Source organism: Rhinolophus sinicus, chromosome 2 (assembly GCF_057876585.1).
Source record: "Rhinolophus sinicus isolate RSI-liver-muscle chromosome 2, RSI-T2T, whole genome shotgun sequence".
NCBI lineage: Eukaryota > Metazoa > Chordata > Mammalia > Chiroptera > Rhinolophidae > Rhinolophus > Rhinolophus sinicus.
This window is the reverse complement of record NC_142502.1, coordinates 46,764,985-46,781,889: the sequence shown is the minus strand read 5'-3', so window position 1 is coordinate 46,781,889 and position 16,905 is coordinate 46,764,985. Positions and strand designations below refer to the sequence as shown.

Below are 16,905 nucleotides of genomic sequence, written 5' to 3'. Positions count from 1 at the left end.
CTGTATTTATTTATTGTTTCTAATAGTTTTTTGGTGGGACAAATCTTTATTTTTTCAATTCTTGCTCACAAGCTTGATATGTTGTGGTTTTAAAGGATTTTCTCCACAATATTTATTGTTCTTTTGTTCCATCTAGGAAGGGAAAAGCCAGAGTAGAAGCTATATAAAGTTATTTTGCGAGATGGTTATTTTTCTAATGGTGTTATTCAGAATTGCTAAAAATATACACAATAGATCTTGAGGAAAATGCAAACTGCTGAAATATGGTTCTTTTAGTAGAGCATTTTTCCTTTCAAAGTTAAAAGCCTTTGACTCTTGAGTATGTTCCCAGGGGTATGTGAACTTCCCTCCTTTTCCTCCCCAAACTTCCTAATTACATTTTCAGATTGTGAAATTGTATTTGTCCTTTGTATACATAAATATACAAACTATTTTAAAATAAAATTTCATTTGGTGGCTGATTAGTTTTATGCATTTGAAGTGAGTGATGATAAGAGGTCACAGGTCTTGCAAATATCCCTGGAAATTAGGAAATTACTTAGTGATCATGTCCTTATGACTAGATTCATTCTCACTTGGAAATATCTTAGCTTTCACCTTCCTCCACCCTTCCGCAAAGTGTTTTGACGAACCTAGTTTAAGGAAATAAAATCTGAAAAACTGGAGGTTTATTTTTCTTTAAAAATATAAACCAAGCTCGTGTTAGTATTTTTCAGACAATTAAGAGCTAACATCTAAGGGCTTGGTTATAGTTCTTTTGCTGCTGATTAGGTATTCCTCAGTGGTGATTAGGGAATGTACAAATGCAATCATTTGGTAGGGCTTAATCACTCAGATGAGAGAGAAGTTAGTTACCCAGAAAGTGAAATTGAAGCTTGTATAACTTCCATTAACTTTATTTTTTTAATAGCAAAAAAAAAAAAGAATAAAAATTTTTGACTAAATTAGGATTATTGAGTCATATAAGATAAATTGTAGTTTAAAAGAAATAGAGAACCTGGGGAAATACATGAATATATTGCTATACTATTTCTTATATTCGTAATGTCTGTGGTACAGATAGCTTATGAATAATTTGCTCTTATCATACCAGGACAGATTTCCCTCAGAGAAAGGGAGTACGAAGTGCTATTTAATCAAGTGCCTTTCCTTTTTCCTTTGAAATGGGTGGCCGAGCACCCCCTATTATGGAAAGGGGGGAGGAAGAATCTCTTTTCCCAGGTTTAGTACTTTACTCAAAGTTGAGAAGAGAGACATATGGCTGTACTTTTGATTTTTTTACAGGTCATTCGAGGCAAGAGGGACTGGAATGCATGTATATGGGCAATACCGTAGATTTTCCTGGTGAGATGGGTTACAGGGCCTGAGTTCTGAGAAGGAGGCCTGGGGAGTGGGTTTGAACAACTCAGAATGATGAGCTAGGAATGTCTGTATGGGGGGCCGACTGGCTGTTCGGGTCCAGCACCATAGGGTGACATGATTCTGTTAGGCTAAGGGGCTGTTCTCCGCGTGTCATTCACAAGCTCAGCTTTTTAGGCTTCTCCAGAGGACCAGCCTCTTCTTGGGGATTATTTTATGCTAATCAGATTCACGATTGCTAATAAATAGTTGACCCTTGAACAACACGGGTATGAACTGCATGGGTTCACTGTAAGTGAATTTTCTCCCCAAAAAAATACTTTAGATGTATTTTCCTTATGATTTTCTTGATAACTCTTTCTCTAGCATACTCTTGTAAAAATACAGTATATAATACATGCAAAATATGTGTTAATTGACTGTTTATGTTATTGGTAAGACTTCCAGTCAATAGTAGGTTATTAGGAGTTAAATTTTTGGGGAGTCAGGAGTTATATGAGGATTTCTGACAGCACATGGGTTGGCACCCCTAAATCCCACGCTGTTCAAGGATTAACTATATCAATCAAAATGCTATTACCTACCCCAGCCTTCCAGCCCAGAATCCTGGGTCTTTATTCCTAGGGTGACCAACTGTCCCAGTTTGCCTAGGATTGTCTTGGTGTTAGCATTGAAAGTCCTACATCCAGGAAAATCCCTCAGTCTTGGGGAAACCGCAGAGTCCCAGAAGGATGGTTGATCACCCATTTTACTTCCCTGAGCCTGTAGCAGCTACATATGGGATGAGGGGAAATGCATTCTCACTGCCACTGTGTCCCTGCAGCGCAGATGATAAACGGCCCTCAGCCCTTGCATAGCAGTACAACCCAGGATGCAATTTCAGGGAGGAAGAATGTTGCTGCATCTCAAATGTGCCCAGATAGTACTGTTCTGATGATCTGTTGCTGTGTAACAAATGACCGCAAAATTTAGAGGCTTAAGACAATGTTACTTCATTCTCTCTCCTGGTTTTTGTGGGTCAGGGATGTGAGAAAGGCTCAGCTGCCCGTTCTGGCTCCCTCAGCACCATAGTGGCTGTCACTGGGACAGGTGGGGATGGTCAGACACCTCTGTCTTGTTATGTCAGAGCCTCTCCAGGTCAGCTCTGTGTCTGGGCTGCTTTAGGCTATCTCATGGCACGGCTGCCTCCAGGCAGTTTGATACCTACCTAGCTGTTCAGGGTTCCAGAGCAAGTGTTCCAGCCAGTGAGTAAGAAGCTACTTCGAATGTCACCTAGGATATTATTACATAGCATCATTTTCATAGTAGTCACAAGATTCAAGGGGTGGGGGGCATAGATCTTATTTCTTGATGGTTGGCATGTCAGTATCACAACACATTGGAATGGAGAGGTTATGCAGCTATCTTTGAAAAATACAGTCTGCCACAATTACCTTGGCCCAAAAATGCAATTTTCATTAATAAAAGTAGTGAAGTTGTTAAAATATAATTTTTTCCCTCATGAATTTTTATAAAGCAATTTTCATTTTGAATGGAAACAAAGATCAGTCTGTAAATTTTTTTCAGTTGTTCTGAAAACCCTTGCTCATCATTGTTTTACTGGAATGAATATCTATCTATCTATCTATCTATCTATCTATCTATCTATCTATCTATCTATCTATCTATCTATCAGGTATATGCCCCCCATCAAAAAAAAGCCAACTGACCAAGATAGGTATAGCAAAAGTTCATATGCTTTTGTCATAAGAATTTTAGGGGCTGTGTGTGTGTGTGTGTGTGTGTGTGTGTGTGTGTTGTGTGAGTTTCTATGCACATATGCTGCCTAGGATGGGGGAAAAGAAAGGAAAGAGTAATTGGGAGAAGAGAAGGACATCAGTAGCACAGGATGACTCAGGTTGAAAGGAGGTGTTCTCAGCGAGAAAGAACTCTGAAGACTTTGATGGCTGGAGAGAAACTAAGGGACAAGGGCAGTGACAGTCATTTAGAAGTGAAGGGCAGGTATACATATAGCATCACTTTAATATGATCATCTGATTTAAAACGTGGATACAAATGTTCTGGCCCAACTCTCTTAGACTGTCTCCCACTGTGATGGTTAAGCCCCATGAATTACTCTTTCTGATAAGTTTCCAGCTTCTTACTTCCAGGTAATGGAAATTTGGATTTAAAAAAAAAAATTGTAAAGCAGTTGAATGGAGAATTTGCTGACAGCATTGTGTTAGCAAAGTTTCAGGAAGGCATGCTTCAAATCTTAATTTTTTAAACTGATTTTTTTTGGCTTGATATGTGTTTACTATTCAACTTTTATGATTCTTACATGAATTCTATTGTTTTGTCCTAAACTCATTATTTTATTGAGGAAAATTTCAAAAATTAAAAAATTTTTATAGCAGAAAGATTACAACTCTAAGCCAACACTTGTTTAAACATATATTTTATGTGTTTGGATTGTAGAAGTACTGTAACACGGTCCAGCTAGACTCTGGGATAGATTACCGGAAAAGGGAACTTCCTGCTGCAGGAAAACTCTACTACCTGTAAGTTTCTTTTATTTTTTTTAATTTGCTAAGATTACTATCTAATAATAAATCAGGAAAAGATGAGAAAAACGAGCAGAGTAATTATTAGAACATGAGAGGCTAGTTCTGAAGCCTGTGAGTTTTGAAATACAAAATGTTATAATATTAACTTCTTTGAACTGTTTTTTGCCGTTCACATTTGCATGATTTATAATGTGTGATTGGATGAAACCCTAATTAGTTTTTGGGGGAGGAGTGATGACAGATGGTTAGAAAGTAATGAGTATCCTCTTATAAGACACTCTAATATTAAGAGAATATATTGTGCTAAAGTAATTAATTATTTGTGGACATCTTCTGACAAATGTGCCATTTCTATTCCCTGAAAATTGTTGCCTTATTTTGTCAATCTGTTTATATTTATCATTGTTTATTGACTTCCATATATAACTATTAAAATATGTATACACAAGTACAAGTGAATAGATTTTGTCTTTTTTTATTTTTTTTATTTAAGTATAGTTGGTATACAATTTATACTGTGTTATATTAGTTTCAGGTGTACAATATAGGGATTTGACATTTTTATACCTTACAATGTGATCACCTCACTAATTCTAAATATCACCTTGCAAACTTATCACAATATTAATGATTATATTCCGCTTCCCCTTTTTTCTTTTAAAAGCAAAAGCTTTCCTGAGTAGGACCAATTTGTAACAATACGTGTCTTCAGCACATGTAGTTAATGCTGAGAAACAAACATAGTTTGTTTTAAAATATCATTTATGAGAACCTAAAAAGGAAAAAGTGCTTCAGAAATGCAAACTGTTGTTTAGTGTATGCGGCCAGTGTTTGGCACAGGGTTCTTAGTAAATAGATCTGTCTAAGGGCTAATTGTGATTTAACTCAAAGGCATGTTTCTGCTAATTTAAATTTTGATGACAATGTGCATGTGAGAGTTTCAGAAAACTTCTCGTGTCGCCACCTTGTAAGTAGAAGGACTCTACTGTTTTTGAAGCAGAAATTAGCTAGAAAAACCACATAATTAAAATTGCATCCTTTACACTACACCAAAAGGACTAGTTTATTATTCAGATTATAATGATTATTTATAGGAGGTTCTTCATCTGTACTTAAGTACTGTGTCTTTAAAGTACTTTACAATTTTAAAAAATTCTTATAGCGCTTATTTTCTTCTTTAACTTGTCCCCACCCCTAGTTTCTTTTATATTTATGTTTTCTGGACTCTTTATTTTCCTGATATTCGCAAACTTTTCCTGATTCTTTGCTACCTATTTCTTGATATTCCAGATGTATGCTATTTAGAAATTAATTTATTATTATTCTCTTTATTCTATTAATACAAAGAAGGTAGTCCTTGTTCCCTCTTTTCTCATGAAATATATCTGTATGTGGAAGAATTAAAAAATGTTTTTAAGATTATTTATTGTTTTCAGTTACAGTTGACATTCAGTATTATTTTACATGAGTTTCAGGTGTACAGGATAGTGGTTAGACATTTATATCATTTAAGGAGTGATCCCCCCAATTAGTACCCACCTGGCACTATACATAGTTGTTGCAACATTATTGACTATATTCTCTATGCTGTACTTGACCTCCCTGGGTTAAAACATTCTTCCAATGGGAAGTTCCCTAAATAAAGATAGTAGTGTGGGTCTAACTCATATTTGTTTCATAGTGCTAGAGCAGTCTCGGTGGAATTTACACATGACAAGGCTGTTTTGCATGGAGTGTAGCTGTTTTCTCTCTGACCTATCTTGTGTTACCCCTTCCCCTTCCTGATAAAAGTCATGCAGTTCTAACACAGTTAAATTCAGGTTGTGCTTAAAACATGCACTAGAGGAAGACAGAATTTAACAATACCCCAGAGTCCAGGAAACTAGAATCTCCAAAGGATTCCATGAAACTCTGAAACAGCTTTCTTAAAATACAATCATTTAATCCTCAAGGAACATAGATTTGGTCATGAATTTAGCATCAAAAGGGCTTCACCTATGGTAACAAAGAAGAGAGAGTTTGGGGACACACCTAAGTCAGCCAGAGGGTAAGGCAGACATGAGCCCCAAAGGAGAATTGAGAATTAAAATCATCTCAGAAGGGGGAGAAGAATACTAGGTACCAAGACGAGTTGCTAAGGATATAATTTATATTGTTTCACATGAGACTTTGGGTAGAACTTCTTTTATGACAGAGTTAAAAAATGGCCCGGGGTCATGTTAACGTTTCTGATTGAATTCTATTTCTTTTTATCTTATAGGAGAACATTAATTTTCACCTACCACAGATTGTAATGTGCCATGCTGTATGTTGCCCTATAAGCAGTGCTTATTTTATTACCCTCTGCTTAAACATTTGGAATTGGTTCCTGAATATGCAAGTTCAGACTACCCCCTTGTCAATTTCACTAGCATCCCAAATGCCTAAAAAGAAAAACAAAAGTTCTAGCTTCCCCCCAGGGGAACACCAGGCACTATCTCAGAATTTCATATAAGCAGAATCCCATATATGATCTTTAACTAAATAGAAGTATTTTATTAGTCTAAATTTCCAAAAGCCAATTAAAAATGTCCCAAAACACAATCCAAAAAATATCAAGAATTACTAGAAATTTAAAAGACAAGCCAAAATTTAACATGGAACAACTTCTATGGTTTTAATATTGTCTGGTTTATACAAGAACGAATTCATACAAGACATTGTATGTTTGTATGTAACCTATCTCATTTGTAGTTTTATATTCCATTACATTTAGAAATCCTAGAGTAACTTTATAAAATAGATTCCAGATGTTTTTAGCCTATCCCAAGAAGTTTTCAATCTCATATAAAACAAACTCAGAGAATTTAAATTAGCAAGTTACAAGCCACAGAGAGGAGTGCAAACACCCAAACTTTTGCATCGATTAAAATACCCCATGCGTGTCCAGTTTTTCATTCTGTTGTAACTACATAGTCTCCCCAGAGATGAGCACAAAGTCATTTTCTTGCAGGTTGCTTGGTGGATTGGGCTCCATAAGATCCCCATGTGTGGAATATAGTTTGCCTAAATCCAAACAGGGCAACCAAGCACCAGGCTTGGACTAGTAATTTACTTTGAACTGCCTGGTGTTTGTCAAAAGTGGCCCTATCCCCTGCCTTCCGGAGAATTTAACTGCTTCAGATTTGCTCTCTGCTCAGGGGCAGGTGACACTACAAGTTACCATTTTATATATGCAATGAGCATCTCTTTTCAGACAGGAAACACCTGCTGAGGGATGCATGAGTATGCCCCAGGCCATTTTACTGTCACTTCTGCGACTGGTTACTGTTCCCTGGGGATAGGAAGTCAGATCACCCTGGACCCACCCTCTCTCTCTGTCTTCCTTTTTTGTTCAGAAACTGAGTAGCACAATTTTTCTACTAAGTGTGTTGAAGGAACTGGGGTTAGGGGGTGGGCAGAGGGTTCCCATGCAAACACCATATCTCTGTCATACTCCCATACAAGCACCTCACCATCAGCATAGAAGCCATGGCCTCAGTAGAAGGTTTTGAACAGAACTAAAAGGGATAGGGGGAGGTGTTGGAACTGGGATTTGATTTTACCCAGCTTATAAGTGAATAGGTTTACCTGTTCTTGTTTCATGGATGCTGGCAGAAGACACGAGAGACCTAGGTGAGAGACAGGATTTTATTACTCTTGGTACAATCATGTTGTGTTGATTCCCTCCTTGCCCCCTACTCCCATGGGGGGGGGGGGGGTGAGTTTTGCTGAGGGCCCAGATGGACGCCTGCATAGGCAGTGAACTGTGTTATAGGAGAGGAAAGCCGAGTTTGGAGAATATGCTATTGTATAGCCAGAAGTAAGCAAGCTTGCTTTTTGTCTCCAGGTATGCATTGCCTCATCCCTTCAGGTTTCTTGCTGCAAAGCCAACCTTGAGAAATGGTTAGGGCCTTGCATTCTTGGCATACTCAGCAAGATGTATACTTGTAGGTGAGGGAGAGACCCAGGGAGGGGCTATCTCTCCCAACAGGAGACATTTAGCAGGTTTTTAACCTTAAAGAAGCCAGACTTTCTCCCTTTATTTCACTTGGCTCCTATCCACTTAAGTCATCCACTACTTCAACAAAATTACATCTGCACACATTATTCAGTTAATACTTTAGTTAAATTGTTTAAAGACTATTTCAATTCCATGTATATGGGAACTATGGATCATACTGAAAATGATGAAAAATGTAAGTTACAACTTTTCAGACACAGCCCCAACATTCACGTTTTTACCTGGTAATGTAGTACATCTGTTTGAACAGATTTTAAAAAGAAGTTTCTCCTTAAACACTTTTATCAGTGGAAGTTTCATGTGTCAAGTACTCTTAATCTTCTACTTGGGAAACATCTATTCCAAATAGGGAATCATGTCTGAGAATGTACCTTCGAACACCATTTAAAAAATTGTCTGTTGATTAAAAAAAAAACAAAAAAACCACATAGCTTTAAAGTTATAGCTCTGTTTTAAAAGGTCTGTGAAAACAAAGACTGGAACTCATATAAGTAAAAGCATACTTCCTCAAAATAAAAAACTTCTTGTTTCTTTTTTGTGATATTCCCTATAAACACACTCCTACCCTCAACGGAGAGAAACAGATCAATGAAAATTTAAGACATTTTTTAGCTCGACTGTTACATGTTCTCATACCTAAACTTTGGTAGGGTTCTATCTTCTGCCTGGAAAGTTGCCACCCTCCAGTTCAGCAGAGTCTCTAGGACATTCCTACCCCCGACCCCATCATTACCATTCCAGGTGTTTCTGACCCAGACATTGGACTCTATAGTTTCAGTCTTAGTTTTTCTTACCAGTTAGAGTACCAGCCCCATCATTTCCTGTTTCCGTTCCCACTGAAGAACCTCTGAGACATCTCCCAATAGAAACAACATGAGAATTGTTAAATCTAGCCCCATTTCTATTAGACTGTAATTTGTTTCAGTTCTATATACTGGACTGTTTATAGTCCCCTCAGCAGGCTGTCTGCATACTCCCTTGAAACAATCTATTTCTCATCATCTGCAACAAAGTTTTTAAAAACTTATGCTAACTATGGATGTGCTGTGCTCCTTTCTCCTTCAGTTCCCTGAATTCTCTCATGGATCTTTTACATTCATATCATTCCTACTTCTGACACTAGTTTGCATGGTGTCACCATGGAACTGTGATGGTATTAAAAGGAAAATACCCCACAGTTCAAGAATGTAATATATTTAGCTGCAAAGGATACAGAAACATTGGGAGATAGCTGCACAGAACAGAACAACATAGCGTGTTCTCATTTGCAGTTGTAAGTTCTTCTTGCCTGTGAGCGTCCACTAGCCAACAAACAGAGCAACTGACCAGAACAAAGATCCCATCCATCACCTTCGAATTCTTGGCGAGTCTGGCTGTGTGCCTGCCTGCTCACCAGGTACAGTGACCAGGTGCAGACACTGAGACATGCCTAGTTTATTATCAATTAGTGGGAATCAGAGGTCAGTGTTACATCCTTCACAACACTGACACTAGGCCTTCCTGAAATCTATTCCTCAGAGGGCAAGGGACCGACTTTCTGCCCCTGGAAATGAGAGAAACTGTCTAGTTTCACGGGGGCCAGGCAATTGATCTGGTCTGTCTTTCAGTCTGGGGAAGGGAGGAAGATCGTTGGGGACATTTTTGATGTTTACAGATTAAATTTTATCCTTCTTAGCATCATGACGCAGAACATACAGGTGTAGCTACTTACGAGATAATTATATTCATAAACAAAAATCTTTATAGTTAAAATAATAAATGCCTAGGATGTGCTTCAAAATAATCTATGGTGAGGGCCTTGAGGGAAGGGATAGATGAAACAAGACTGGCCGTGCATTGAGTGGGTGGATGTTATACCAGGCTTCTTAGACTATTGTCCCTCTAGGTATGTGCAATTGTCTCTCTATATATGTACATATATGTGCAATTTTCCATAATGAAGAGTTTGTTTAAAAAAAAGGTACAAAATCTTTTTTTTTTTTTCTGATCACGCAAGTGAAGGTTTTATTCATTCTGTTGGTCTCAAAGAAACAGCTTTTGTTTTATTGATTTTTCTCTACTGCTTTCTGTTTTCTATTTCACTGAATTCTGCACACTTCTCTTTATTATTTACTTTCTTCTGCTTAGTTTGGATTTAATTTACTCTTCTTTTTCTAGTTTTTAAAGATAGAAACCTAAGTCCTTGGTTTTTAAACCTTTCTGCTCTCCTTACATAAGCATTTTAATGCTATAAATTTTCTTCTAAGTACTACTGCTAAGTGCGTCTCATACATTTAAAAATTTTTTTTAATTTTTATTTTTTTTTAGTTAAAGTTTATTGAGGTGACAATTGTTAGTAAAGTTACATAAATTTCAGGTATACAATTCTGTATTATGTCCTCCATAAATCACATTGTCTGTTCACCACCCAGAGTCAGTTCCATCACCATGTATTTGATCCACTTTACCTTCATCTACCTCCCCCCACTCCCCTTACCCTCTGGTAACCACTAAACTATTGCATCTCATACATGTTAATACGTCATGCTTTCCCTTGTGATTTTTTTTCTTTGACCCATGGGTTATTTATTGTTCAGCTTACAAGTGTGTTATTCAGCTTGCAAACATTTGCTGATTTTTCTATATATCTTTCAGTTACTGATTCCCAAATTTAATTTATTATGGTCAAAGGACCTATGTTGTATGGTTTGAATCTTTTAAATTTTTTGAGACTTGTGTTATGACCCAGAATATGATGTATCTTGGAATATGTTATTTGTGCACTTGACAAGAATGTGTACTCTGCTGTTGTTGGTAGAGTGTTTGTTCTTTAAATGTCATTTGGGTCAAGTAGGTTGACAGTGTTATTCAAGTCCCCTGTGCCTTTACTGATTTTTCCCCCTACTTTTTCTCAATTATTGAGATAGTGGTGTTGAAATTTCCAATTATCGTTATGGATTTCTGTGTTTCTCTCTCTGTAAAACTTGGGACTTGGTTGGGTTCCCTCTCCTGGTTTCCTGGAGGCTGGACACTCTCCCCAGGTAGTAAATTGGGGCTCACCTCATTTGTTTCCCTACCCTTGGGGATCACTGTTCTCTGCTTTCTGTTATCCAATGTGTGAAAATTATTGTTTCATATATTTTAGACAGTTTGTAGTTGTTTTAAAAAGGAGGGTAAATCTGGGCCCTGTTTCTCCATCACAGCCAAAAGTGGAATTCTCCAATCCATAATTCTAAAAACTGGTAAATAAAAGGAAAGAATCAAGTGTTTTTCCTGCCTATTTTAAAAGATCTGATCCTTGTATAACGAAAAATAGTGGATGAGGGAATCTTATTTTTATATAAGTTTTCTAGATAACAAATGAAAAAAGAATGAGAAAATTAGAATAGGTTTAAAATATCACCATTTTGCAAATCACTCATAATTTGCATCTAGTTAATGATCATAAGTTCTACAATAATTGCTACAGAGATGGAACCTGAATTTGATTAAGTTATAGGAAACATTAGGGGCAAGAATATGTTAAATGACATTATAAGAGTATATTCATCAAAAGTAGATTGTAAATTTTTAAAAATTACATGACTAAATTGCTTTTTCAACAAATAAATAAGAAAAAGAAAAGAGAGATGGAAAGGGAACCTATAATTTAAAAAAGACTTAAAGAACACATCCACCAGTTTCAGTGTATGTGGGTCCTGAACTAAGCAAACTGTAAGAAGAGAAACAAAAACAAAACTATGAGACAATCAGAGAAATGCAAACACTAATTGGTATGTCCTGACACTGGAGAATATTGTTAACTTTGTTAGATGTAATAAGGATATTATACTTATTTTTAATAGCTTTTATTGAGATAAAATTCACATGCTATGTAATTCCCCTTTAAAGTGTATAATTCATTGACTTTTAGTATATTCACAGAATTGTGCAACCACTACCACAATCCATTTAAAAACATTTTTATCACCCCCAAAAGAAACCCCACTTCCCTGAGCCATTGCTTCCTTCTCCCCACATCTACCCCTGCCCCACAACCAGCCTCAGGCAATCTACTAGTCTACTTTCTGTCTCGATAGATTTGCCTATTCTGGGTATTTCATGTAAATGGAATTATAACAAGATGTGGTCATTTGTGATTGCCTTCTTTCATTTAAGATAACGTTTTCAGGATTCACCCATGTCGTAGCATGTATCAGTACTCTATTCCTTTAAATTGCCAAATAACAATCCAGTGTATAGATATACAACTTTTCTTTCTTCATTCATCAGTTGATAGACATATGGGTTATTTCTTCTCTTTAGCTATTGTGAATAATGCTGCTATGAACATTCATGTACAAGTTTTTGTGTGAACTTATATTTTTATTTATCTTGTATAAATCTAGGAGTGGAATTTCTGGGTATGTTAATTGAGGAATTGTTTTCCAAAGCATCTGTACCATTTTATATTCTCACGAATACTATATAAGCGTTCCCATTTTTCCACATCTGTGTCAACACTAGTTGTTATCTGTCTTTTTTATTATAACCATCTGTATTAGTTTCCTAGGAATGTTGTTACGAAGTACCACAAACTGAATGTCTTAAAACAACAGAAATTTATTGTCTCACAGTTCTGGAGGCCAGAAATCCAAAATAAAGGTATGGGCAGGATCATGCTCGCTCTTAACCTTTAGGGGAGAAGCATTCCTTGCCTCTTTTAGCTTCTGCTGTTTGCTGTCAATCCTTGGTTTTCCTTGGCTTGTAGAAGCGTCACTCTAATCTCTGCCTCTGTCATCACATGGCCATCTGCCTATGTGCCTCTCTTCTCTTCTTATAGGAACATTAGTCATACTGAATTAAGGGGGCCCATCTACTTAACTAATTACATATATAATGACCCTACTTCCAAATAAGGGCACATTTTGAGGTACCGAGGGTTAGGACTTCTACATATCTTTTTTTGGGGGGAAACACAATTCAACCCAAACAAAATCCTAGTGAGTGTAAAATAATACCTCATTGTGGTTTTTATTTTGATTTCTCTGATGGCTAATGATGTTGAGTATCTTTTTGTTGATATTCGTATATCTTCTTGTTGACTATTCTTATATCTTCTTAGGAGAAAGGTCTTCAGATACTTTGTACAGTTTTGAATTGGGTCCTTTGCCTTTTTATTATTGGAATTTAAATCAACCTTTTGTTTCTGGGATACATCCCACTTGGTCATGGTATAGAATCCTTTTTATATGTTGCTGGATTTAGATTGCTAGTATTTTGTTGAGGATTTTTGTGTTTATATCCATAAAAGATATTGGTCAGTAGTTTTCTTTCCTGGTGATGTTTTTGTCAGGTAATACTGGCCTGATAGAATGAGTTGGGAAGTATTTCCTTCTCCTCTATTTAGATTTTCTCTTTCGTCTTGAGTCAGTTTCAGTAGTTTTTGTCTTTCTAGGAATTTGTCCATTTCATTTAGGTTATCTAATTTGTTGTATGCATTTACTAATAGTTTTCCTTTATTATTCTTTTTATTTCTGTAAGGTCGGTAGTAATGTACTCTTTATTGTTCCTGATTTTGGTAATTTAGTCTTCTCTTTTTTTCTTGGTCCATGTAGTTAATGGTTTGTCAATTTTGCTCATCTTTTCAAGGAACCAACATTTGATTTTGTTGATTTGCTGTATTTTTCTATTCTCTATTTCATTAATTTCCACCTTAAACCTTATTATTTACTTCCTTCCACTTGTTTTATGCTTAGTTTTCCTTGTCCAGAGTCTTACGGTGGAAGGTTAAGTTGTTGGTTTGAGATTTTTCTTCTTTTTTAATGTAGGCATTTACAGCTATAAATTTCCCTGTAAGCACCACTTTACCTGCATCCCATAAGTTTTTGTATGTGTGTCTTCATTTTCATAGTCTCAAAGTATTTTCTAATTCCCATTTTTATTTCTTTTTTTGATGCGTTGGTTATTTAGGAGTGTGCTGTTTAATTTCCACATATAAGTGAATATTTTTTAATGTAACATGTTAATTATTTTAATGACTTTTTTCATTATATATTTTGGGGATTTTTTGAAAGCATTTATCTCTTATAAGAAGTATAGGAATGTCTGAAAAGTCTGAAATTCAAAATGACATATTGTATGGTGCTGTATGTTTTGGTAATTCAAAGGTCAATAATGGTGATGAATCTGTCCTCTAAGGCCACCTATAGGAAAAAGGGCACTATGGCGAAGAACTATTATAGTTGGTTCTCAAAAGGAAATGCATAGTAGTATCTTTCTCATAGAACATCTGCTGGTATTTTATGATTGAGCAAGGCTCTGTAACTTATAACTATATGTTAGTAAAAACTTATAACTGTATGTTAGTAAAAACAAAAATTTTCTACTTTAAAAACACAACTTTCTACTTTATATTCTGTAGAGCATAGTCAGGTAAACTGTTTATTTTGTCTGCCTATTTGACATAATTTAAATGCACATTTAAATATCTATTACTGTTGTGTTAACTCAAGGACTACTGAATTAAAATTAATATCAAGGGTTTGAAAATGTTTAAAACACCACTAAAAAGTAGTTCGGCAGCAAAAGAAATTCATTTTGTACAGATTTCAATATCAGGTTCCATCACTCAGCTCAGCACACCTTTTATCTTCTATTCCTTTATAAAAGTGTAATTCAACAGTAGCATATCGCAGTGTTTTCTAGCAGGCCAGACAGGACCAGAAAAGAGCTGGCCCACCATTTCTAGCTAAACACATTGACAAAGTATTCAACTGTGTGGCTGTACTTACCTAGTAACGTGTAAATAAGGTATATACCCAACATGTACAAGAGTAGATAATATGTATACTTATAAAAGTACAGAATAAAATTTTTAGATTTCCTTAGAATTCTTATCTTCTTCTTATTTCATCTTCAAATAGACCACATTTATAACTAACGGTCAATCTTCAACATTAGAAAAACTGATCTGGCAAAAGTCCTAGGTCTTTAGTTACTTGCTGTGTACCTTATTTAGCTATTAAATCTCCCTGGCTTCTCTTTCCCAGGTGGATGTGACCATCTTCTCCTTGAAGAAGAGTTAGAGCTTACTTTTTAGCTTCTTTTTCATTTTTATTTATTTTTAAAAATCTTCAATCACTATAGCCTTTCTGAAATTTTACGAAAAAGAAATATTTTTGGATCTACCAGCTTGCAATTCTACATGTTACATCACTGATTTATTTGGGGGGAAATGCAATATATAAATTTGATAGAAATTTTATATGGAGTTTGTAGCTGAGAAGAGGGGGTGAAGGTCTGGAATTTGAGAGCAAAAGGTGCTATATCCCACCTTCTGCATTATACACGGGTCAAGATTAATGGAACCAGGTAAGTTACTCCCCAGGTGATTGAGAAGGGTGGGAAATTTAGAGACTGAAATGGATCTCTGAACAGTCAATTAAGCCTTTGAATGATTGAGAAGAAGATAAATACTAGGACAAAATCCATCTTAACAACTGATTCCGTTATGTAAAACAAGCCTACAGGATTTGAAATGCAACCAAGTCTGTTTTATATTAAGGCAAGTATAAACCAACTTAATCTTGGACCTGCCTCCAGCCCCAGATTATGTTTGGTATGAGCACAAAGAGCTGTACAGCATGAATGCACAAGGAATCAGTAGTGAGAAGGCCCACTGCCAGGAAAACTTGGCACACGAACTCGAAGAGGAAGGGGAAATTTCTCCTTCGTTGAATCAGTGTTGGCTCTCTAGAATAGAGAACATGGAGAGAGAGGGACCGAGGAAAGCCAACCCTATTCTACTTGTTGATACCTTAACAAGCTGTTGATTTTTAAAAGGGAATGAAGGGGCAAAGTGTGGGTAGCATTCTGTTCCCCTGAGTCAATCCTAATGAAGTGGGAGGTTCTTGAAGAAATTAATTTCCATTTAAATTCATGAGTGACCCTCTTCTAGAAACCTCCACTTGTTTGGGAATTTTTGTTGAGAATTTCAAATGATCCAGCAATAATAAGGTCTTTTTTTTTTTTTTTTTTTTTTTTTTTGACGTATTCTATTTCTTGAGTCTAAGTTTTATGTTGAATGCCTGATTTCCGCTTTAGAAATTTTCTCAAAATTGGAATGACTGGTTACTTTCGTCTCTGTTTACTAATTTAATATGGAAAAATAAATCATGATTCTCATACTTCTGAAGGAGTCAGACTTTTAATCCAGGGTACTGAACTCACAGGATTTCTGTACAAGTTGATGTGATATTTCCCCGCAATGATATAGTGGTCAATTCCACGGCTTTTCTGACTTAAAGATACAGTGGTCCTAGCCAACAGAAAATAGAAACCTGCCCCTCCACTATGGTTTCTGAGCTTAACAAAAGGTGACAGAAGCAATGAAATGGGTGGATTTTACCAGGGCATTATAGATAAAGGAAAAAGAGTCTGTGCTCTGCATGGGCCCCTGACATGACATCCCAACTCCCAATAAAAAGCATTTGAGAAGAGTGACTGCTTCTTCTTTAGAAATGACTGTAATTGTCTTACTGTGGTCAACTTTTTATTATCTCTGGGCAGATTTTCTGTTTTGCATCTTATCTGCACAAAGGACTGCTATACAGTAGCATCCCCCCAGTGGAGCAATTACCCAGAATTAAAGGAAGTCACTTAAATTCTTTATCTCCTACTCAGTTGTAGAAGCTTATATTTCTGTCTCCCCTCATGAAAAGAAAGGAGATACAATTCATAACATCTGGGCTTAATTCCTGTGTTTTCTCCTCATCATTTTGATGTTACCCAAGTCACCTTTCCTTAAGGTATGGCTCTTTGTGGTTACAATGGAACAACACAAAGCTGAACAGAGCGTTTTCTTCCATGCTATGTGACATGATATTTTTGTAGCCTCAAAAGAGAACTCTGAAGTTAGCTCTGAAAAATCATGTTTAACTTACTGCCATCTTTAGGCTGTAGCTTTTCCACTCATTTGCTGTTGAGTAGCAGGTTTTG

General features: G+C 36.2%; 1 protein-coding gene across 4 annotated transcripts in view; it reads left to right on the top strand.

Annotated features, from left to right (window-relative positions):
• AFG1L (AFG1 like ATPase) overlaps positions 1-16,905 on the top strand; it is a 198,507-nt gene that overhangs the window by 118,876 nt on the left and 62,726 nt on the right. For all 4 annotated transcript variants that reach the window (XR_016020209.1, XM_074333372.2, XM_019735074.3 and 1 more), the window contains exon 8: positions 3,817-3,899. Coding sequence is in view for 3 of the 4 variants with exons in the window: in XM_074333372.2 (XP_074189473.2) it covers positions 3,817-3,899 (83 nt within the window). In the remaining variant the exon portion in view is untranslated. The remainder of the gene's footprint in view (positions 1-3,816; positions 3,900-16,905) is intronic.